This window comes from Amaranthus tricolor, chromosome 10 (genome assembly GCF_026212465.1).
Source record: "Amaranthus tricolor cultivar Red isolate AtriRed21 chromosome 10, ASM2621246v1, whole genome shotgun sequence".
Taxonomy (NCBI): Eukaryota; Viridiplantae; Streptophyta; class Magnoliopsida; order Caryophyllales; family Amaranthaceae; genus Amaranthus; species Amaranthus tricolor.
Window position 1 is genome coordinate 16,028,794 of NC_080056.1, and position 26,404 is coordinate 16,055,197.

Here is a 26,404-nt window from a genome sequence, read left to right on the forward strand (position 1 = left end):
CACGCATATAACCAACATCTACATCATCTACATCATCTTGATCCACTGATTTTGGATAGATAAAGGGAGGGGAGCCTTCAAAAGCATCATATTCTTCCTCATCCTCAACATCACCTATACCAAGGATACTTCTTTTTCCCGGTACAACAATAGACCATTTTTTATCAGACGGGTCAACAATGTAGAATACTTGCTTGGCTTGTGTAGCTAGTATGAATGGCTCCTCACTATCACGCAAACGAGCTAAGTCTACAAGAGTAAATCCACAAGGGTCGTCATTTTTAATGCATCGTCGATTATTATCTACCCACTTACATTTGAAAAGACCAATATTGAAAGTAGAGTAGTCAATCTCCCATATTTCATGTACCCGCCCGTAGTATACCAATTTAGCATCAACCGGCGCTTGATCCTTCGCACTCGCGTAAAATGTAGATGACGCCAAAATAGAAACCCCACTATTCTGTAGATACGATGACTTCTTGTCTTGACCCTCAGTCCAAAATTTGAAGCCATTGACATCGTAACCCTCATATTTGTTGACATCATCACGAGGACCAAAAGCTAACCACTTAACAATTTCGGATACACCCTTGAGTTCTTCGCATATTACTCGATTATGAAACCAATTAATAAACGTCTTGTTATGCAACTGCATCAATGCCCTATCCCCTTTAGAAGGATATTTTGCGCGCAATATATCAAAATGCTCACTCAAAAAAGGATGAACTTTCGGAATATGATGCAACACATACAAGGCTTTCTCGAGGAGGTGTGACCGATTTGGAGCCAATTGTTCCTTTTCCCTCAAGCCTTCCTTCATGTCTAGAGGTGGGAAGTCCAATAGGCTTTGCCATGGCCAAATACTCGGCTATAAAGTTACTAATCTCATCGCTCACAGTGCCTTGAATCATACTCCCCTCGGGTTGTGCTGGATTACTCACCTTGTTTTGTAAAACACCCATGTGTCTTTCAAAAGGATAACACCACCTTAAAAAAACTGGACCCAAAAGCTTGATCTCACGAACAAGATGGACAATAAGATGAACCATTATGTCAAAGAAAGAAGGTGGAAAATACATCTCAAACTTGCATAAAGTTACAATCACGTCGAGTTGAAGTGCATCAAGTTTAAAGGGATCAAGAACTTTACTACAAATTGTGTTGAAGAACGAACATAGCTCGATAATAGCATACCTCACATGTTTTGGCAGTATTCCACGGATTGCAATTGGTAAGAACACTTGCATCATTACATGACAATCGTGAGATTTCATGCTTCCCAACTTCAGCTCACCATTTAGGCTCACAAATCTCTTCATGTTGGATGATTACCCAGACGGAACCTTAATGCCATACAAACACTCACAAAATGTCCGCTTCTCTGCTTTGGACAATGTGTAGCAAGCTGGAGGCAAATAAACTTTGTCATTACTCATCTTCTTCTTACTGCCACCAACTTCATCAGCTCTATTTCTTTTCTTACTCACCTTAACATGTGCCCACAACTCCGGACGAAGACCCTTACATTCAAACCAATCTCGCACGGCCCTAACATCTTTTGTCTTACCCGGAATGTTCATGAGAGTCCCGAGTATGGCATCGCATACATTTTTCTATATGCATAACGTCAAGACAATGCCTAACCTGTAGATCTCTCCAATATGGAAGCTTCCAAAAGATTGATTCTTTTTTCCATAATCGGTCTTCACCCCCTTGCACTTGCCCCGTTTTACCAAATACAGTCTCAACTCCCTTAACCTGTTCATAAACCTCATAACCGGTCAACGGTCGACGAGCTACACGGTCCTCAACCTCCCCGTTGAACAACTTCTTCTTACGATATTGGTGGTCTCGTGGGAGGAACTTTCGATGGTGCATGAATACGTGTTTGCACTTAGGAATCCACGTGGATTCCATGTCATCGATACATATTGGGCATGCTTTCTTCCCTTTGTTCTTATACCCCGATAAGTTGCCATATGCCGGAAAATCATTAACGGTGCATAAAAGCATTGCTCGCAAGGTGAACTCCTCATTAGCATTTGAATCTAGGTATTATTGGAAGATACCACAATACCTTAGCTGGGGGCCCTTTAGCATCCCGAGCCCCTTTACGCTTGTAGCGCGATAACCCACACTTAGGACACTCTTCTAAGTTCTCGTTTTCATTCCGATACAACACACAATCATTCGGACACGCATGAATCTTCTGGTACTCTAAGCCGAAAGGACACATGAGCTTTTTGGCATAATATGTCGACTTTGGAAGTTCATTTCCCTCAGGAAGCATCTCACCTAACGCTTCTAATAACATTGTGAAACTAGCGTCACTCCAATTGAACTTTGACTTAATGTTGAAAATTGTCAACACTGCTGTTAGTTTGGTGAACTTTGTACATCCAGGGTACAAAGGCTTTTGAGAAGCCTCTGTCAACAAGTCAAAAACACGAGGACGTTTTCCTAACTCATCCTCGACTCCCTCCATCATCTCATCAACACAATCCACATCCTCATCGACATTCTCTTCATCTGTCTCATACCCATCAACATGATCTACTACATCCTCATTGACATCGGCCACATTATTGACGCCCTCAAGAATACTTTTCTCTTTGTAAACTCCCTCCTCACCATGCCAAACCCAAACATGATATTGAGGCCTAAACCCACGTCGAAGTATGTGCTCTTTAAGGATATCAACACTATCTACCTTTGATACATTGCCACAACTGACACATGGGCAATAAAAACCAACTCCCCCCGTCCTAACTTGATGTTCAACCGCAATACTATAAAATTCTAATGCGCCATCAATAAATTCCGACGATTCAATGCTTCCATACATCCAAGAACGATCGTTTGTCATCCTAATTAGTGTGATTAATTGATTCAAAACAAAATTAATACACTACTTTTAAACTTATATACTTATTTATAATAAACATACTTACTAAATATGCAAATAATTAATTAACAAACCACAAACCACAATATAAATAATAAACAACAAACCACATTCCTAAAAACATATTTACTCTAACTTTTCCAAGTGAAAATCAAGATGGTGAGAAGCTCACTAACTTAACCTTAAACAAATCACAATACATTTCATAGTCTACTTATCATTAACAAAGTTCAAGTTGCACTAATATATCGTTGATTCCCTCGACCCTTTTAATTCTACGATGATCACAAGTGGGTAGTTCTCTAACACAACTATAACCAATTCACAATACATGCCATAGTCTATCTAGTAAGTAGTATCTATCATCTAAACGTAATTCACAATACATGCCATATATATATATATATATATATATATATATATATATATATATATATATATATATATATATATATATATATATATATATATATATATATATATATATATATATACATATATATATACATATATATATACATATATATATATATACATATATATATACATATATATATATATATATATATATATATATACATGTATATATATATATATATATATACATATATATATATATATATACATATATATATATATATATATATACATATATATATATATATATATATATATATATATATATATATATATATATATATATATATATATATATACATATATATATATATATATATATACATATATATATATATATATATACATATATATATATATATATACATATATATATATATATATATATATATATATATATATATATATATATATTTATATATATATATATATATATATATATGTGTGTGTGTGTGTGTGTGTGTGTGTGTGTGTGTGTGTGTGTGTGTGTGTGTGTGTGTGTGTGTGTGTGTGTGTGTGTGTGTGTGTAATATATATAGATATATATGGAACTGGTGGCACATTCTTTTTCTTTTCTTTTCTTTTTTCTTTTATATCTTTAACTAACTATTATTTAAAAACAAATTTCCTTTTCATTTCTCATGCCCATTTATATTTTTTTCATCAAGATTGGATAAATGATATTTTATATGCAATCCTATCTCTAAAATAAGATGACCATATCATACAGATCATTTAGCCCAAAGCAACAAAGCAACAGAACATATATATCATACAGCCCATATCATACAGATCATTTAGCCCATATCATACATATCATAGAGACCATACCTATCTCTAAACGATATTTTCATTTCTTTGTTTTGATCATGATCTACATTAGAACAAAGCAACAAGAACAGAAGGGTTTTGACATTAAATGCGACCAGCAACAAGAACAAAGCAATGCGACCAGCAACAAGAACAGTAAGCAACAATGAGATATTGCAATGCTTATTGAAATTAAAAAGAGAAATAATACCTTAATTCGTGAGTTTTGAAGATGAACAAGCAAATGCCTTTGGTTTCAAACAACGGTTTTGAAGAATGCGCACACAGTAGAACAAGCAAACGTTTGTTCTGGGTTCGTTTGTGAATGAAAATGAAGATGAACACGTACAGTAAGAAAACGTTTGATTGAGAGAACAAAGCAGCAGTAGCAAACGTATGGGTTTTGAGAGAACAAAGAATGGGTATTCGTTTCGTTTGAGAGAACAAAGAATGGGTATTCGTTTGAGAGAACAAAAAAGGCAGCAGTTTAATCGTTTTTGAGAGAACAAAAGGGTTTTGTGAGGGTTTATTAAAATAAAAGAAACTGATCGATGGCGGGTCTTCTTAAAATTCCAAAGGTTATTTGCTGCGGTTCAACGGAAACCGGAGCAATTTTGTTAATTTTGAAGGTTTATTTGTTGCGGTTCATGAAAAACCGGAGCAATTAACGAAATTCCAAAGAGCTATTTGCTGCAGTTTGTCCTCAACCGCAGCAATTAATGAGTTTTGAAGGCTATTTGCTGCGGTCCAGTGACTAACCGCAGCACTTATAGTTTTTTTTTTCTTATTAATTTTCCTCTTTATTGCTGCGAATATAAATAAACCGCAGCAAATGATGAGCAGCAAATACGTTTTTTTCCACTAGTGAATCAAGAGAGATTATTCTAATATACTACAAAGGACATAAGTCAAAAATACTTGTATCAGAATGTTCCAGTATTTAATACTTAGCTTAATATTTACTTGACTAATAATACTACTCCTTCCATTCCTTTATAATTTTCCACTATTGACTTTTGGGCAAAAATTTAGAGAAGAATCTTTACTTATATAGAACATTATTTTAAAAAAGAAAATAAAAGTTCATTCTTATATAATAATGCTCGAAAGCCTGTGATTGAAAATTTTCAACATAAAGTATGCTCTAAGAAAGCAAAAATCTTTTCACTGGCTGGGACCTGGGAGATAGTCTTCTTATATATTACATGAGCATGTTTAAGATGCTGAAGATTGTTGCAAAAGAGATCACTGTAATGCAAAGAAATTTTTTCTAGGGGATCATGCTAGTGACAAAAAGATTGTTCATGGAGTTAAATAGTCCAAGATTGAACTACCAAAAGAAATAGGACGACTTAGCGTTGGTAACATTATGTTTCAAAATTTAATCCTGCTCGTCAAATGGTGGTGGAGATACTTGAATGAAGACACTACGCTTTGGAAAAGAATTGTAATGTCTGTGCACTGAATCAAAGGTAAGAAAGCCTCCTCTAAGGCCTTTCCTAGAGTTAAAGATAGTTTTTGGTCACATATAATGTGCAATGACTATGAGATTTCCAAAATAAGAGACTTAGTGGATGAAGGATTGCAAAATAAAGTGGGTAATGGTGGATCTATATTGTTTGGGAAGATTCGTGATGTTGTCCAATCCCTATTAAAAACGTGTTCCCGAGACTATAGGTTGTGACAGTACAGAATAATTGATTCACCAATCAAATGGGTGTCTGGCAGCAAAATAATCATTTCCTTTTTACATGTCCATTCTCGTAGAATGTTAGGATGGAAATCCTAGAGAGTTGGTGAATTAAAGGAGTAATGCAAGATAATTGTTGCAACTTTATGCTTGCATGGAGAGACCTTATGCATAAGAAGAAGACACCTAAGTTGTGGATGATCATATTTTTCTGTGTTATATGGAGTCTGTTGTATGAAAGAAACAAAACAAAGTTTGAAGAAAGTATTCCCGACTCACGAATAGTAATATATCTCATCAAAATAAGAATCAACATTTGGGCAAAGAAGGTATTGGGACATATCAACTATAACTGAATTGAACTAGTTCATAGATAGTGTTTGTTGATGCGGGTATAGTCGGCTGCATATAATGCTGCTGTTCACTGCTGACTTCTGTGTACATACTGTCCACTGTGCTGTATGGACAAAGGCTAACCAGATCATCTTCGTGGTCGTGCAGATGGATAGTCCGATTATGGTTGGTGTGCAGCTGGTTTTGTACGTGTTTCTGCAGATTGGTGTTGAGGCGGGCTCTGTGTGGATGTGTATAGGGGTGTCAAAGATGGCTTGGAGATTAATTCCACATATAATGTATAGGAATTCTGCTGCAGCTTTAAGGTGGACAGGAAGAGACAATTGGTGTCGAATTTGGTGTGCAATGACTGAAATGCTGCTTGAAACCGAAGCTGCATCTTCTACTGTTTCGTATTATGCTCTGCTACTGTGTGTTTTAATTTCTTAATATATTTTTCCATATGTTTTAATTTCTTAATATATTCTTTAAAAAATAAAGGGAAATAAAGGGAAAACATTTTAGCTTGCATTTTACGAGATTGATTAAATGATACTCCCTCCAATTCGTATTAGGATCCTCACTCCTATTCATAGAAAAGGAAACATTTACTTTTTGACGCTATTCACTTATTTCTCTTAATTTATATTTCATTCTTAATCTATAAATTAAAACATAGTCAAATAAGATCTTGTTTGATTTGTCTCAATGCAAAGATTATTAATATTCACTTTTTATAGTATTTTGTACTCCATGTATAAGAAATATTAAGCATTGAATAAGTGCATTAAATAGTATGAAAAAATAAACATCTTATTTTCTATGAATTAGAGGGAGTACAATATAAACAAAAATTAATAGTACATATTATTAAATTTTAGAAACAACCGTACATAACATGTATTTATCTAGTATATGCCTTAAATGCAAATCATGTGAATTTTTAAAAATCTATCAGATCTATACAAAGTTCTTTCGGGAAATGAATGACAAAGTAAGGTTCTCATAGATGCCTCCCATACGTCGTATTAGAATCCTCTCTGTTACTTTTCTCTATTACACTTGATAAGATTTTGAAATCTATTTTAAAATATAAATAAAATCTCAATATTCCCCTATTTTCCATCGTCAAGTAAATCTAATTATTAGATTAAGTAATGAACTATCTATTTCATTTTAAGTAATGGAGAGGATCCTAAGTTACATCTATCATACTACCACATTAAAGTGTATAATGAGATCCACAACAAAGTAAATGGAAATAAAAGGGAAAAAAAACTTGCACAATTCGGGAAATAGAATTACATTAATTTTCAGGTACGGACTACAATTAGTACATGATTGCATTTGGGCAAACTTAGAGTAAATAGAATTGCGAATAAAGAAAATCCCTAATTTTATAGTATTCCTCCGATAAAGGGCCTTCGATAACAATTTGCTGACTTCCTGCTACACCACTCTTTACCAAATATAAACATGCTTTAGTTTAGAGTGATTGAAGATTCTTTTAATTCATCAATATGTTGGTAAAGCAACATGCAATGATAAGTAAGAGAAGCTCTAACCTTTTGAGTCGGGTCTGCAACTTTACGCAAGGTAACATACTCTCCGCATCGCAAGGCCCCTCCGGAAAATTCCGCCTGGAAACGTTGGATTTTTGTAAAGAAAAAATACAGGGCACTAAAGAGAAATTAAAAATAGAATAAGGAGAGAAAATCAAGAGAATAATGGTACCTGGATGCCTTTGCTAGCTAGAAACTGCTTGAAATCCGACATTTTAATGTCACCAACTAGAACTGACTTATGAGATGGGGCCGGAGTTGAGGGCGGCAGCAAAGAAAGTTGGCCACCTTCAGTTTTCCCAACTTCGGCATCAACCCAAGCGATTTCATAATCTCCAAGCTGTCGGATTTGGAAAGGGCAAAAGATGACGGAATGTAGTATGATGATTAATACTTCATCCTCTTTTATTTAGTATTATTTATTATTGTGTATTGGCGAAATGGGCATGGAAGAAGTATTCGAGAGGATAAAACTCGAAGTAGAATTATATGCTAAAAGCTTCATAGAATATAAATCCTAGTTACACCGAATACGTTATTAGATTCTTTGTCCCCAAAACCCTCGATTAACTATTCAGATACTTTGTTTCCCAAACTACAGATTAAGTTTCTCATGAAAATTGTTTCTACAATTATATAAAAAAGAGACCCATCATTTGAACCCTTCACTCCCAAAAGTCTAAATTAAGTTTCACGATTCCTTTTCCACTTTTGATACCAGATCATATTTTTTATTTTACTAATATTGATATAGATAACCCTGGGTAATAAGTGAAACTAACTACTCTTTGAGTGCCTTAGGCTTTGCTACTGTAGATCAAATTTACTTTACTAATTTATAGTATGAGAATAAGTCAAAAAAAAGTGGATGGACGACAAATACGTAAATGAGATGAAGAGAGAGCATGATTGCGGATGAGATTAGCATAAAGAATGTGGGACCATAACCAAACATAAATAATTAGCAAAAGCAAAAGAATGGCCCATATGAAAAGTGTTGCCAAATCAAATGAACAAAGAGAGTAACAGTGAAATAAAAGAGGTGCTTAAACTTAATGTCCTTCGTCATATATCACTCAACGATAAGTCATATTCTGAATTTGATGATATAAACTTTCAAGTTCCAATTAGCTAAGACAATAGATTTCCTAGTGCCTTGGGTATGATGGAAATGTACAACATAAAACGTCAATTATAATATTTCAACTTAATTCTTCAAAATATATATCCAATCAAAAGATGCCCATGTGGGGAAGAGTAGTGCTCTCCCTCCGTCTCTTTCAGTTTGCCCCCTTCCCACATTTCTTGAGACGTTCACACATGGGAGAAAACTCAAAATGATGGAAAGATAAATTATGAACATTAAGAGATAACAAAAGCAATTTCAAGTAGTCAATATTACTTCCTAACACAGAAATTTCAATATTCTAATTTACGAAGAAAATAATCTAAGTGAGCACAACACACTTGTAAGACTTGGTCAATTGCATTTTGAGTGTCAAAGAAAAAGTAACTCATGGGCACACATAACTAAAACTAAGCATAGATTACAACGTACCTTCTTGAACAGAACGTTGCTCATCAAGTTTTCAGAAAGTTGCACCTACATAATGGTCAAAGTGAATAGAAAACCAGATGTAAAATTACCTTCACATAACATGCTCAAATTTTGATACTACAAACTGCTTTTTATACCTTGTAAGCAAATACGTCTGAGGTGACATCAATTGTTTCTCCAATTTGAGGTGCATAAACATGTGGACAAACATGCTTAGAGCAATGTTGTTTCAAGTGCTCAGTAGCCTCTGCTGATCCATGCACCAAAACCTAAGTAAAGGGAATTTCGGATATTATTGGCAACTTCAATTTTCCATAACAAAAGTTGAGGAGTGGGGGCCAGAACCTTTGATATGAGATACGTGCTATCATCCATCTATTTCAAGTAAATTCACCATCCAAAGTAAATTAATACAAAAATTATATAGAAAGTATTCTCACAAGCTTTAAAGGAGCCACATGAGAAAGAATAGACTTAATCGATCGCCCATCAGAGCGGCCCTCAAAATCCTTGTAGATCAATGAACATTTTACTTGTATCTGAACAATGAAAACAATAGCACCAGTATCAAATAAAATTCTCAGAAGTTAGAAAACAGGGATTTGTTCCAAATAAGCAGCCCTACACAAGATACAAACAACTTTTGTTATGGTTATTTAATGTGTTTGTTATTTCTTTTTTTTTTTTCTATATTTTTGGTCTCTGATTCAGGATTAGTAGAAGAGGTCATGCCAATGATAATAATCAAGGTGACAATGACATAAGTAAAGGAAAAAACATCAAACAAAGATTCAAGACTTACTGTTGATTCAGTGGATACAACTTTGGAAGGTGTTGTATCAAGCATTAAGCTCGCAGAGCCCTCATCAAGTTTTCCATTGAGGTCTCCACCGCCCTACATAATATACAAGTATGACAGTTTTAGCAGTTGTTTAGTACAGTGAAATATTAACAAACTGACAGCCATAGATATAAGTCGTACCACCACTTGTAAAGCACATAATATAGAATATACTTGCTCTTGGTTCAAACATTTGATTTAAAGCCATTACAAGCAAAATAAAGATAAATATCCTCAAAGACTAATCAACCTTTAAGTCAAAGCAGACATCAGATTTATGAAACTTCCAAGTTCCTAATTGCAGGAAAAAACCACAAAATTGCAAGAATTAGTTTAGTGAAAAAAGGGACATTTAACTGCTCTTTAAAGATCTAACTCTTTTATTTCTAGAATTGGCCAAGCGAGATCACTAAAACTTAATACATGAAACTCAAACTTGATTAAATGAGCTAACAAAATGATGAATTCCTTAGGAAAATTAGTTAAGTAGGATTAACATTAAAAACAAGTTTTTTTTTTTCTTTTTACTTGGAAGTCCAGAAATGCATACTCAAGAACCAGAAACCTTCAATTTTCTAATTGGAGCCACCTAGTCCTCATGATTATTTCTTCAGTTAAACAGGACGAGTCCTATGATTTATTCTCATTCTAGCAACTAGAGTTGCAAATGGAAAAAATAAGTCAATTTACTATTCTCAACAGGATAAGATAAAAGGCATTAAAAGCTGATTAGACTTAACCTCTTCAAACAACACCTCACCTACATATTTATCTAGTCCCAATTTTCTACAATGAGCATTTACTTCGATGCAATCAACCTTATTATAGCTCCACTGCCCTTTCTGCTGACATTTTTATTGGCAGGGTAAGAGCGAATAATGCTACCACAACATTATGGAGTGACTTAGAACATTTAATTGATAATTTTAATAATATAATGTCAACGAAGTATTAAATGGCTTGTGAAACAACTCTTTCTCAGTTGAATCAGCCACAAAATCAACAACAATAAAAAATAAATTCAGGACATCTATCAGAATTCAGATCTACAGTATCACGCATATCTGATCCACTTTCTTAGGAGCCAAATATCAGATCAACCAATATTCATAAACCAAAATTTACACATAATAGCAAGCAAGCAACCTAATAAAATATCTCGCTTCAGGACATTTATTGTAGCCACAATCTACTGTAAGATCTAGACCATATGAAAGACAAAAGTGAAATGGATAGCCCATGATAAAGAGAAAAAGAGCATCCATCCAATACAAAGAATAGGTTTGATTGCCAGTATTAAAAACTATACCTGCAAGGATAGCTCCATATTTTCTTCGTTCATCATATAATCATCAGGGTTGATGACTTCACCAAAATCATCCCAAGCAGCTGAATTATCAAAGAAGGGAAACATTGGGGCTACACTAGTTAAAGGTGAAACAAATCCATCTATCAAAATGTCTTTATGACCACCAATAATCGTGCCACCTGCTACAAATTACCAACAACATAGAGTGAGCTCAAGAATAATGCAGTGCAAAACAGGAAAAAGTACTAAAGAACTTTATCATCACTGAAGTCATTATTTTCGGGGGGAAGGGGGGCAGGGGGTGGGTAGAAGACAAGCAGGGCTTAGTGGTAAATGTAAATGTCCCTACAAATTTTTGAGATTGTGCCTAGTACCTAGTGCCTGGTGCTAGTACCTTAAAAAACACGATACAACTATACAAGGAATATTTAATCCAAACAACATGCTAACTACATATGTAGCTTCACCTGATTACTGTAAATGCAAATGTAGAAACTAGTGGTGTATCCAGAAAGTTCAAACTGTGGATTTGAACCTAATTAATCATTTATGCAGGATTTACCTGTAAATGATTTGTTTACCACCCCATTTATCTTTGAGATTTAATTTTTTTCCCCCAATTATGCGGTTTATCAAGCCACTCATTTTTTAAGAAATGAGGTAGCAAACATTAAATGGTCATAGAGGAAAAACGAAATACACCCTGCTGAATAGTGTGCAATTGAAATTCCAGCACACTTATAACCTTAGAATCCCAACATAATTATTAATGTAAACAAGTGGATAAGGTTATCTAAGTAGTCATGTTTTCACATCTACATTGATGGAATTTTGATTTTAGATTAGCATGCATAATTGATGGAAGAGATAGTAAAGGTTCATGCAACTGTACAACAATAACTTCAACAACAGAAGAGTGAAAGAGGTCAAAAAAAATATGGGATTTGATTTTGCTAACAGGAATTGATTTCATACCTGCCTGCAAAATAACACTAATTAACACCCAAATTTCACATCCATATTACCACTGAGCTAGAGCTTATTTACACACAACTTTAAATTTTCATTTTTGCATGTTCGTGGAACCCAGTGAACCCACCCCTGGGCTCAGAGTATGGATAAAATAGAAACCAAAATAGTTGATTGAAAAGGTCTAACAACTTTTATGAAATTCATCAGTGATTATTAGTAATATCCATCACAGAACGTTTTAATAAATTATTGATAAATCTTAAAATTTATCAAATCAACAGAGAGGAAAGTGTGTCCAATTCCATTACACTTAAATGTAAATTAAACATACCATCTGAAGCATGAGTTTCACGAGAATCAATTGCCATTGGATCACCCATATTGGGATCAGACACATGTGCAACCTTCACTTCTTCCTCTTTGATTTGACTAGCTTTCAAAGCTTCTTCCTTTTTTCGGTTTTGCTCCTCTTCATATGCCGCTAACTCCTCTCCTACCAGTGGCACTCTTTTTGATAACGTGATTTTAACAGCTTTTGGAGGTGGATCAGCCTGCAACATCCGAGCTAATGTGGCGTACTACAAATCAAGATATACAATTCAGTTTGCAGAAATTTTTGGCTGATACTATGTCTAATATAATTCAGAATGCAAGTAACATTTAGTATTTCAATCATCATACAGAAAAAAGTAAGAATTCATTACTTAAAACTTAGACATTTAATTTATGAGAGCAGCAGTCATTCAACAGCCAATTTAAAGTCCAAAGACTCTAAACTAGTCTATCACCAAATTCACAAAAAAAGGTGGAAAGAAGGTACACATTGGAGCTTACAAAGAAAAATTAAAGATACAAGGGCATTTAAGTTACTATAAATAAGCATTATCTAGTAACTTCAGCAGCTTTTTTCTTATTGTACGTGACAATTTTCCAGCGGCAGGAGATCAAAAGGAAAAAAAAGATTACCTGCCCTCTTTCTGTGAAAAGAACAAGATTCTTGTGATCAGTAGCCCACTCGGCAAATATGTCATGAGAGAAACCTGCTTCAAGACTGGCCATGGATGCTAGAACAATCTGTCCAATAGTTTAATTTATTAGATATAAAGTAAGAAAACCGGTATGAAATACATGAAATTAGCATGGTGAACCTACCTTTGGACCTTCAGGTACTTTTTCCAGTTCAGTCTTACTGATCAAAAGTGTTACATGCCTTCAAATATTTACAGCAATGCCTAGTAAGCGATTATCCATACATAAATAATTTCTTTTTTAAAAAAAGCAAGAGATTTTAACTTATAATTTAAAAAATAGAAAACAAACAAAAGCAGAGACAGCAGTAAGTAAAAACAATCAATCCTATGAAGATTTGTTATGCTACATTCACTTGATCATGTGAAAAAGAATTACACTGACGATGTGCAAACCACTTACCTCAGAAGAAAAGCATTATCACGTGTGTGTTCGAAGGACTTCGCTATTGAATCATTCATCCACTCCAAGAAACTTTTCACATAATCGATTGTACTTGAGGATACATACGTCAGAAAGAAGATAGGATAGCTCAAATGATGCTGGGCCCAGTGCTGCAGTTTACAGTACAATCATAAAATCAGTTACTAGACAACAATCTGGAGAGAAGCAGGCTATAATATTTGTACTCACCTGTTCTAATATCAAAATAAGTTCTAGTACTCGCCCTGCTGTGTCGACCGGAAGTAATACCTTTCCATCACCTCTGAGTGTCTTCGTTATAGCCTCTAATGAAATAAGGGGGGAAATGTAAATAATTGTTAACCTCTATGACATACGGCTATTCATGATTTATAATGCTCAATGTCAAATCATTTCCAGGCCGAAAGTAGGGAAGAGACAACATTTAGTACTGCCAAAAGTAAATTAATCCTTTCTTATTAAGAGCTAGCAACTTATTGATGAAGACGAATGACATCAGAACAAAATGTATCAAGCTTTTTTCAAGGCCCTCAAAGGGCATAGTGGCATACTTCAATATGAAAGAAGTGTACCACTGTCAATTCTATCCAGAAATGAAAAGGGAAAATGGGATAAAACAAGCTCTGATCAAAGTATAACTAATCCGATGAGATGAACAGCACTATCGGTAGGCTTTTCAGAGCCAAATTGGTCATCTTATTTCAGTTGTACTTTTTTCTGAAACTTCTCATTTACAATTTACAGCTTTTGTTTGAAAACATTGAGTTGAAGGGGAACTTTTTGATAATTTATGCTTTCAGAAATTCCTAGTTTTAACTTATTTTTGTGAAGGAAAAAAATCAGATGGGTCTTCTTCCTCGATCCTCATCACACAACTGGGATGTGGAAAGGATTTAATGGGTCACTTCCTAGATCCTTGTCACAAAAATGCAGAGAAGGGAAGAGAGGAAGAAAGAGAAGAACCTAAAAATTCATGATCTCTTTGTCGTCTTGGAGGTTGATTGTTCAATGCATTGTAAGCATCTGTTATTAGTACCGCAGGGCGAACAAATGATTCGAGAGCTGTTCCATTCAAATGCCTGATATCAAAATGTGCAAATCAATAGTCATAGAATAAGTAAAGTCAAAACACATTGCAAACTTAGATGGAGCACAACAGCAGGAAACAAACCTTTCCTTGCGATGATTGAAGTCTACAGCATATATGACATCCTCACCATCTTTGGTTATCTTCCATACAGTACCTCCAAGTAGATGCCCAGACACATGTGGAGCAATTACAATCCCTTCACCTTTTTCTAGAATGACTTGTTAGGTTAGAATAACAATATTGGAAATCAAGTCAATGAGCAGTATAAAATCAGATACCCTACTTCGAACTCATCCTTATTGAGTTCTCAATGGTACGCACTGACCAATCGTAATGTATGCAGGGCATTGAAGGGGGTATTATAAGAGTTACCTAGTAATTGATTATTAGTTATCTTGAGGATTAAGTAGAGGAAATTAGTATAGAAAGAGGAGAAGAAAAAGAGAGAAGGCATCGAGAAAATCATGTCATTCAATAAGTGAGGTTTTATACACATTTTGGGAGATCTTAAGCTTCTCAAATTGCTTCAAAACTATCCTTTAATTGAAATCAATTAGGTTGAAATCTATACACAAAATACTTAAGCATTCCTCTTTGCAATTTACACTATCCTTACAATTTTCTATATTTGCTAAATTGATTCTGTCTATCAGCCTAAAACCTATTGCTCATCAATGACGATTCCCATTCATCACATCAACATTGACAGTATAGTATTCACACCCAATATTGAGCCAAAAAGTAGATAGGTTTACAAAAAAAAGTTAAATATATCAATCAGGATTTTTGAAACCGTGTATCCAGTTAGTTACCACAATCAAATTTTCGCAAACCCTTGTGTATAACTATATACACATTCATTAATTACAAACAAGATTTATTCACCTCTGGAATCTGAAACCACACATTGAAATGGCACTCACCAGACAAATGAAAATTCTGGGAGTAAGTCAGTCGGGTCACATTTTGGAAAGCAGCATCAATGTCATCAAGCGTAAACAAGTCAAACTCTGACACTTGCTGCAGATAAACACACAACAATTAACATTTTCAACTTATGTTTAGTGATTGCAAAAAGTAGAAAGCGGACATCATATAATATAGTGTGTTGATTTGTATTGAGACAAAATAAACATGAGTGCGTCTCAGCCCATCTTGTTGGCCTAGGCAAGATTTAAATTGGGGGCCCTTACAAGTATAATAACAACAATAATGTCGAAGTCTTATTTTAAAGGCCCTTAGAACTATTATAATATTATAATTTAAAAATGTGAAGTTTCAAATCAAAAAAAGTGGAGAAATTTGAACAATTTCAAGTAGTGATCCATTAGTGAAGCTAAAGACCAAATAACATAATTTTAATTTGTACAAAATTTTTGGTAAACCAGTTACAATTATCAAAGAAACTTTTTATATAATATACACAAAGTGAAATCCATTAACCTAATGTCTATTTTCTATTAAAAGGCACAAAATCTTTACTTGTATACAAACAAAACAAATTGGCTGCCCCTGCCCCTCTTCATTGCTCACCTATTCAGGTCTACTTAGTTGCTGATATACATTTTTACCACCAACAGAATTCCCCAGCCCCAACATTATTTCACAGTAAACTTTCTAACATGATGCAATGAACTAGTAATTTGGAATAATGGGTTTACGAAGGAGTAATCAGGTAAAAACTATATTAGGAGGTAATTGGGGAATAAGCTAGTTTTAAGTGGTAGTTTTCTTATAAATAAGGGGAATTAAGGCTCATTAGTATCAAGAAAATAGTGGGTGAGTTTAATACTCAATGGGAAATCTCAAGCATCTCGAATAGCTTGATCTATCTTTTGTTATTTTGTAATCTTCCTTTAATCATCAATTCTATAGTATAATTCATCTTTGTCATTTTATTCTTTCAATTTTCAATTTACTGATTTCTAGAAATTATCAGTTCATCGCACATAATTGAGAAAATTGGGGGGAAAAAGAAGATGATAAGACAAATTGGTCACCTTTTATGTTTGATATTAGATGAGCTTCATCGATTACTTCACATAGAATGAGGATTTTGAGAAAAACAAATCAGTTTCCACGCATTAACGCAGCAGGCATCACTAATGTTATTTCAGTTTTCCAAGGAAACAAGACCTCCACACTGCCCCCTCAGACCACCAAAGTACATTATTAATTTTAATTTTCTTTATTAGTGTAAATTATTGAAACTGATCTCGAAAATTGGGAGCCCTAGGCACTTGCCCCACCTGCCCTTGCCCATTTACACGTCTATGCATATTATAACGTTCTATCTGAGACATAATTCATCCTTGTATATCACTCTTTACTCATCAAGTGGGTTCTTTTCACACTCCTCTGACAGAAAAAATAGGCAATGATACCTGTTCTCAAAGGTTCAGAAACCTAGTACAAAAGTTTGGTCATACTCCCTCTGCCTGATTTTGTAACACTTGGGTTCTCCTACTTTTTAAATTTAGCTTCCATTAAGTGGAAAGACAACAAAACAAGAGGGATTGAGATTAGGAGAGCAAAAGAAAGAGATAGGAATAGGACCATTTTCATGTTTGGAAGTGTTGCAATCTAGGTGGGACACATTAATATGTTGTGGAACAAGGGGTACAAACTATAGAAGGACTAAAGGAGGAATAATGAGTCTTGAATATTTAAAAATCACCACTATAGTAGAAAAAGGAAAGAATGTCCAGATAAATTGGAACTCATAAAAAGAGGTGTTCCAAAGAACCAACTCAAGCAGTTCAATTTTCCCATAGAAAAAAAAATAGAAGTAGGATATTTTAAAAATCATGCAAAAAGATTTCAAACCACATTGAAAGGAATAGGACTAAAGGTGTTTTTAGCCTTGGAAAAGCTTGTTGAAATTCCTAGAATATTGTATCCACTTAAATTTGTTTCAAAAAATCATGTTCTGAAGAAATCCACCAGACTTTTCCTCCCTGCTAAGAAGTTTTTAGACATTAAATTCAGAAACCCAATGATATCACAGATCCCCACCACCCCAAAACAAGGCTAAACCTCTTGGAAGAATAATTGAATTTGACTGAAATATATCTTACAAGTATCCCCTTAAAGAGTTGAACAGCAATGAAAAAGCCATATTTACCAAGATTTCAGGTATTGCTACATGAACCAAAAGATAATAACGTAAGAGATAGTTGAAACCAATTCTTCTTTTATCATCCATTCCTATCCAATGGACATTATATGATAGCCTAGACTTAATTCAGTCACATCGTTATTTATCCCCTCCATCCAGGCCTTCTTTCATTTCCCTCGACCTCTTGTGTAGTCAATATTCATCATATCTCCAACTCTTTATTGTCTTAACAAAATCATCTCCCAATCGTCTTAATACATACCAGAATCAACGAGTCCATTCTCCTTTATCTTATTTGCAATATCTACCACACTTCATTCTCATAACTTCATTTTAATACTATCTCTTGGCATATGTACGCATGTCCATCTCAACATATACATGTCAATTACTTCCATTTTTGGTAAGCAGCTTTTTAAATGTCCAACATTCCCTCGTAGAATAAAGCAATTTTGGAAGAATGAAAAATCTGCTTTAATTTTTCTCGTACACTACAATTTTGTAACAATGTAATATCCTTGTTAGTTCTTTCCATTAAAGCCACTCAGCCACATTGAATCCTATGATTCATATATTTAGCTATGACATATATTACATCTTTACATTTAATTTGACTTCCAATAACCTTATTATAGTCTTTAAATCTATCCTAGATACATTGCCCTGAAATTCTTAAGTCATCAGTTCCATTTGCCACTATAGTGATATCCAAGAACAACAATATAAACTGCTAACATATATCAAGACTTATTGGGATTAGAATAGCACTAAGTAAGCCATAATTACTCATGTTATTTACTTGATTGAATTATAATTACGATGGCTCTCCAATCATGTACTTCTCCAGCCCCTAAAAGAGAGAGAGATCAATGTATCTCACTGTATATTAACTTGAGAGGAAAATTCAAAGAATTGCATTTTACCTTGCGTGAAAGATAGTGATCATACATAGTCAAGAGGCCTAGTCTGTAGACAGGCTCTGTTGCATAAACTGGAGCAGAGAGACCAAACTGTTTCATGGCATATGGCAACGCACCGAGATGCATTGTATCAGGATACGACAAAAGAACAGCATCAACAGTAGAAGCTACCCTGCATATCACAAGGAAGCTAAAAAATTACTATATGCAAGCTCGTTAATCAAAACCAAACAGTCAATGTAAGAATCAACTCCTTACTTCCTACCTTCTCCTTCATCCCCGTCCCGCATCCCCAAAAGGATAGGCTACAAGTCTTCAAGCAACAATGATAAACAAAACAACAATGGAAACAACGCCAAAAAAGTAATTATATAGAAAATTAAGAACACATTCATTCTGCCATGACTCGTCAGTTGCTTTAAGCCAGTATAATTATTATTTGTAACAAACATGCAGTCCAAGGGGAAGCTGGAAGTTGGCTACAACTTAAGGTTAAAAACATTAAACAGTAGATACTGCAAACCAAAGCATCTTCTAACAACCCTAATTAGAAGTATAAGAACTACCCGATCTTAAGATTGCTACCTGCTGTAAAAGAATGCATCAAAGGATATCAGGTCCTCCAAAATAAAGTACAAATACTAGAAAATTGTGACCCTTCAATCTGTTATGTTCAAGGTTTCTGGTAAAGGGTAAGACGCTTAACTAATCATGAAAAGTGAATTATTTGTGACTTAAGAGGTAAGTATTTCAAAAATATCAAACTCGAGCTTCATCTGTGTAAGTTCACACTAAGATTGAGCAAGCTTCAAGATCTTCTGTAACAACAATATAAAAAAATTCACCTACTCCACTATTTACCCCTAGATCTAAGACAAACATCAGCAGCACATGTACATCTTGCTAAATATTAATCCCTCATTGGCTTTCTACTTAATTAAAAAAGATTACTCATGATAAATCACATGAATCCTATGATGCTCAACCACATATTCTATGTTGAATTATTCATGGTTTGAACTTGATCACGTGAATCCAAGGATTCTAAACTACAAAGTTTAGGTTCAATTTAATGTTGCCAATGTTAGCCTATGAGCCAAACCCATGTAAAGAAAGCGCCAAGTCGACATTCTTCTCCGAAAAACCACTCCCTTCATCCAAAACATTGTTCCTATATTAAAATCCCCTTGCAATTAACTCTGAACATAATTTCACCCAATCTACTCTTCATTCCCAAAAATGGCAATCCTCTCTACATCACTCAATATAAGCATGTAATCTTAAAGCTTAAACAACAATTCACCATAATTTTCAAATATCATAAGTAACATATTTCATAAAGCTTCCCAATATGCATCGTTGTGGCAATGTAGTACATACCAATTAAATTCAAGCTCCTAAACCACGAATGCAAACTATATCCTCCAAAAATTTGATTTCCGTGCAACACAAAACTCGAAAGGAACATCAATCCACTTACTTCAATTTACAACTATCAGTCTACTAAAATTGCTCTAATGTCCCCCAATCAAACAAAACCCAATTTAATAATGCACTAACATGTACCCATAATAAATTAAAAAGACAAATTCCACATGGATTAAATTATTACTTTCAAGGATCTCATAATAAAATTAAGTACCTTTTACACAATTTCTGAAATTGTTTTATACAAACAAAACAGAATATTTATTCTGCCATTTACTCAAAAATAAAAATTAAACCAATTACATATATGCAACCAACAACTAAATAACAATATTGATAAACCCAGGAATGAACAAGCAGCAGCAATTTCCAAAATTACTACTCCCTTACTCTCAGACTAGTTGCTAAATATTCCTAGATTGTCCCATTTACCGGAAACAAGTTCTTTTATAGTTAGTATATTTTACTAATTTATTCAATCCTACTCTAATACACTTACACCATTCATTGAATTCAATTATCACGCCTAAGTTTCTTTACTCATTTCTAAAATCCAAAAAAGCATAAAACTCATACATAGCTAATTTTGCACAAATGGAGTAATATAAATAAAATTTATCAATCTTACTCTAATACATTTACAGCATAAATCTAATTCAATTCCCAACCCTAATTTTTTTTACCCATTTCTAAAATCCAAAAAACAAGCATCAGTTCGACGTAGTAGCTAATTTTACACCTAGAGTAAAATAAATAAGAGTTATCCAATACATTTACATCATACATTTAATTCAATTATCATACCTACGAATTCCATTTGGCAAATTCATTTTTGCAAGTTACTTTACCCATTTATATCCCAAAAGAACAGCATGAAACCCTACGTAGCAACCAATTTGGCAGCGATGGAGTAACATAGATAAATTTAAAAAACAAAAATCATGATTCGAAAGAAAAAGAGAAAACCTGGAGAGTGGTTGAAGAAGAGAAGGATCAAAATGGTCATTCCAACCGCAATCAATGAGGAGATTAAAGCCATCAATGGAAACCAAGTAAGAAAGTGGGTTATCATTGAAAACTCCACACAATGGAGTTATTCGCACAGATGTTCCCATTTCTCAAAGCTTCTGCAGACTGACTTTGGACTTGCAAAAATAGGGGATTTGCGAGGGTTTTAGCATTTAGCAAACAACGACATAGTCTTTACTAAATCTTTCTTTTTCTTTACGGTCCATGCGAGTATTGGAACCGGTTATGGTATAATGTCTCGGATAAAATTAAAATTTAAGTCTGATTCCATTAAGGGGTTGTTTGGTTGGGTGTAATAATCAAAGAGAAAGAGAATAGATAGACCCAATTTTTTTTGTTGTTGTTTGTTTGCCATTTTCTATCATTTATTTTCTTCTTTTTTATTTTTGGGTTTACCCAATTTTAGACCACACTCATTCCCCACCCTCCCTAAGACTTTTCCATTCTCATTCCCCACTTCATTACCAATCACTTTCTCTCCCTACTTTCAAACCCTAAAAAAAATTATAATAATAATAATAATAATAATAATAATAATAATAATAATAATAATAATATAATAATAATAATAATAATAATAATAATAATAATAATAAATATAGTAATAATAATTCTAAAAAAAATCAGAAATTTAAAAATTAAAAAAAAATAAAAATAACTCCCCATTAACAAATAACTTTCCACTTCTTCCTCTAAATCTTATAACTAACCTCACTTACCTATTATAAATTAAACCAATTACCCTTAATTTATTTACATTAGTACTCACACTTTCTTTTTCTCCTACAAATTACTTCCTCCATCTTCCAATTGCTTAAAATTTAATCAAGAAAATGCAAGATTTTGATATTAAAGGTATGATTTTGAATTAGGTGTTGTTCACAAACTACTACTTTTGGCATGAACTTTATCTAGAAAGGACTATTGGCAAAGACTTGGGTCTTACTAGAACACTTTTGGTATGAATTTTGATCTAAAAACAAATGATTATTTGGATTTGTAATTAATGGAGCTAGAAATATATTATTTAGAATTATGTTTTTTTTTCTTCATATTACAGGAAAAGATGATACAGATTAATGATATTTTTTTAAAAAAAATAAGTTTTTCAAGTTTATCATATAATAACTAGTTATTTTTGGAAAAAATATAAAAGAATTTAAAAACTCATAATTTGATTCCTTAACTTGAATCAAACAGTCACAAAGGGAATCAATGAGCAGTTCATTCCGTTTCCTGAACACAGCCAAACAACTAGGCTAAATTAGGGGAATCCATTCCTTTCTCCTTCATTCCCTTTCTTCATTCTATTTTGATTCCCTTGTGCGAACCAAACAACCCCTAAATATGTTGACAATCTGATTTTGATTTTAATATATGGCTTATTTTGAGTAGTACAACATACTCGATTTCGATTTGTAGCATAATTTTGAATAGCTCTAATAGTTCGTTTCTTTTGAAGCATTTTGATACAAATGGTTTATTTTTATTTGTCCACAAAATTACTAAGAAAATAAAAATAAATCTAAATGAATTCTTATTCAGTTAAGGTAAATTATCAGTGATATTCCTGAGTTTTTGCACTTTATTAATGATATCCCTAAGTCTTTTCAATTATCAATAGTACCCCCAACATTTATTGCTAATAACAACCGTGACATTAATGACATTTTTGCCATTATCTTGCCGTTAAATTCTTTTAAAACCAAACCATGGTCACGCTGGCTGACCATATATGGTTGCTTCCTTTTTCATCATCAAGGACATGTTATTCTTCCTTTATTGCTAAAGCTCCAATCACTGCACTAATGGTGCGTTCAATATCATCTTCCTTGTAATCAACTAGGTGTTCAATATCAATTTTTCTCATTTGGGTTCTTTTTAATTTGTGGGTTTTTGTTCATCTAGGAGCAATATCTACATTATGTTCAACAAGGTGTTGCCAAAGTTCAACTTTTTTTGATTTTAGGTTTTGTGGGCCAGCTTCAAACCAACCAATTTTGCTTAAAGTTGTAAAACTTTAGGAATTTCTAGCGAGAATTGAATTGGGTGTGTTTTTACTTTTGCATTAAAGGTGAAATTTAGTTGCAAATTTTCAAGCATTTCAAAATTCCTTTCGGGGTAATGATTTTTTGCTATCATTGTTAGTTGAAGAGTTGAGGTTTCGGGTTTATTGATGAAATGAGAAGAAATTATTGTGTTTGGGATTGTGAAGCTACAAAGATGCATATAAATGATGTGGGACTTTGAATGGTGTTTGTTCTTTTGTTTTGGTCTTTCTTGGGGATACATAAAAAGGAGCACCTTGAAGAGGAAGCCATGGATGGAGAGGAAGAGCAAAATCAAAAGAGAAGAAGAAGAAGAAGAAAGGTTCAGAAAACAGGAAAAAAAGATGGTGGGTTGGTTTATAAGGGAAGAAAAAGTAACCATAGTTAGTTTTGCAAAATATACGGATAGAAAACGGCAAAATCATTATTAATGTCACGATTATTATTAACATTAAATGATGGGGTACTATTGATAATCTAAAAAGCACTGGGCTACCAATGATAAAGTACAAAAATACAGGGTATCATTGATAATTTGTCTTTAATTAAAGAAATATAAATAATTTATTAGATTTCTCTTTTTTTTTATCTTTCGTGTTCCTGAAGATGTACATTGGTTCAAATGTTACTTGTTTTAATAATAGTTGTACTTGCAAAATTAAAATTTAAAAAGAGCAGCTTTACCTCATCCAAAAATAAAAATCCCATCTTTTGATTCATGTATAAAAATCCCACATTTACATAATTTATTCATCTAAAGTACATTTTGCTTACATGTAATATCGATTCTTATGACCCTTTATTGATGTGGATACATTGTTGCTCCTATTTAATAATGGATACAATTATGATCGATAATGGTTGAATCCAAAGAGAATTGGATGCAATGTTGGTGAGAGATTTGTTAGTTAATCCTCAGCTCATTCTTCACTGAATATCACCTGAGATTATGGTTGTACAAGTAACATACGTGGAGGGGGGGGGGAGGAGGAAGGCTATCTCTGGGGATAGTCTCCGATGCCATAAGATTATATTTATATAAGATGGAGTACCTAGATAGCCTAATTCCAAGTACACTGTAACCTTTAGCTTAAGGACTTATGCTAGGATTTCTTTAATGTCGTGAGGAAGTAGTAATTGCTTAATGAATCTCTAAATACATTTTACGTGTTAAATGCTCTGAAGAAGATAATGATTTGTACCAAGCATTAATGAAATATAGACATTTATAGTAATGAATTAGGTTAGAGGTTAGCATAACCTTTTCCCCGTTTCCCCTTACCGTTAGCGGTTATTCCAGTTTTGACCTTTCAAAGTATTCCCACAACATCTTTAATTGGTCATTATTAGATTTGCCCTAAGTGGGGAAGACTTTTCCTCATATAACCTACCATAAAACACAAGTTGCTAGTGGGCTTCATAAGAATATCGTATATGGTCCAGCCAATAGCTCCAGATGGCCTATGACACACGCTATTAATATGCTTAGGATGTTTTAGGCCTTGCCCGACCCACATATGGAATGTTTGGCTAGTCACATACAAATCCCTCCCCCCCTCCCCCCCCCCCCCCCCCCCCCCCCCCCGAACTTGAAATTTGTGCAAACAGATTCCATGGGTTTACTTAAGGACACATTTGGAGCATTTGGGACCTCTTCTGACTAGCATTCCCAAAGAACTTACTCCTCGAAGGTTCAAATTTAGGACACTTCTTGTCTGGAAGACTACTTCTGAGATATCCCTTCTCACTTCTCAAGAGAGATATCATTGGGAAAATTCTTTGTGGAAAAGTGACATTGTAAGGTTTCTAGTTTGAGTGTCTACCCATATTCTTGGAATTCATATTTTTTGAATCGTGTAAGCTTTCTTTCAAGCCTTGTGACACCATTTAGTAATTAACATGACAGTTTGACAATGCCTTTTGTAGCTTCTATCACAATCACTCTATTAGTAAAGTGTTAGCCTCGATTATACAATCAACAATTTCTTTTGAATTTTTAAAACAACAGACACATAAATGTTAAAATGCAGCGAGTGTATTTTACCTTAAAACGACTACAAATACCGCCTTCATCTCTTCATTTGCACTAAATCATTTCCACATATTTGTATCTACATATTCTAAATCTTGGACTTATTCTAAATTAAAGGACTTTCTTTCAAGAGCAACTTTCTTTTTCAAACCTTCATTTTCAATAACTCCAAGAAATCCTTATTTTTCAACAATTGCATGAGGTAAACTTGTTATTGTTACAAATGAAGAGTTGGTCTTTGACTTTGAAACCAACAATGAAGATCATAAAACTTATGATTTTTCATTGTTTTTGCACTTTGAGGCCCTTCCTCTTGATTCTCCATATGAGTGGATTAAGTCTACTAGATTATCTTTTCTCCCCATAAGGGGTGGAAACACAAGTAGCTAGACCCTATTGAGAAGTCCATCATTGATGATCTTAATGGTTGTTCTTTTACAACGCTTTTGTCAGAGCACCTCAATGATCCTAGCAAGAAGCTTAAGGCCTCTTTTTGAAAAAGGACATATTCTGCCGCCATGGGGGATAATTTATGCTCGAATATAAATGCTTCATTGACAACAACAAGGGTTACTATTGCTGGATTGGAGATAATTTATGCTCGAAGATGATGAAGGATCTTCGTGAGAGGTCACTAGGATGCCTTAAGTTGTGCTAGTGTGTTAAGAAGATACGTACACGCTTCGTCACTCATACATGTATCAAAAGTTCTATGCTGTATTTTAAATTTTTTTAAGGAAATATTCATATCTCTAGTGTATGAATAACATAAGAACAAGATTGCACTTGAATAATGTGATTAAGATTTTGAGTTATGTAATGGTGTTGCTGTAATTGTTGTGGATGAGATGTTATGAGACATTTAAAGGGGATGTTATTGGTTTAGT

The 26,404-nt window shown here is 33.8% G+C and overlaps 1 protein-coding gene across 2 annotated transcripts; it reads right to left on the reverse strand.

Moving 5' to 3' along the window:
- Positions 1-7,442: 7,442 nt before the first annotated feature.
- On the reverse strand, positions 7,443-21,641 carry LOC130825538 (cleavage and polyadenylation specificity factor subunit 2). Of its 2 annotated transcripts, none has more exons than XM_057690811.1 (18): positions 21,375-21,641; positions 18,984-19,152; positions 15,866-15,962; positions 15,024-15,150; positions 14,816-14,931; positions 14,063-14,157; positions 13,832-13,983; positions 13,553-13,610; positions 13,367-13,474; positions 12,732-12,978; positions 11,429-11,610; positions 10,081-10,173; positions 9,719-9,817; positions 9,416-9,547; positions 9,279-9,323; positions 7,893-8,060; positions 7,724-7,798; positions 7,443-7,617 (listed from the first exon to the last, which is right to left on the reverse strand). In XM_057690811.1, the coding sequence occupies exons 1-18, from the start codon at positions 21,521-21,523 to the stop codon at positions 7,516-7,518; spliced, it is 2,214 nt and encodes a 737-aa protein (XP_057546794.1). In that variant the 5' UTR covers positions 21,524-21,641; the 3' UTR covers positions 7,443-7,515. The 2 variants fall into 2 exon arrangements, with proteins under 2 accessions (XP_057546794.1, XP_057546795.1); XM_057690812.1 differs by having other exon boundaries at positions 11,429-11,607; positions 21,375-21,636.
- Between the last annotated feature and the right edge of the window lie 4,763 nt (positions 21,642-26,404).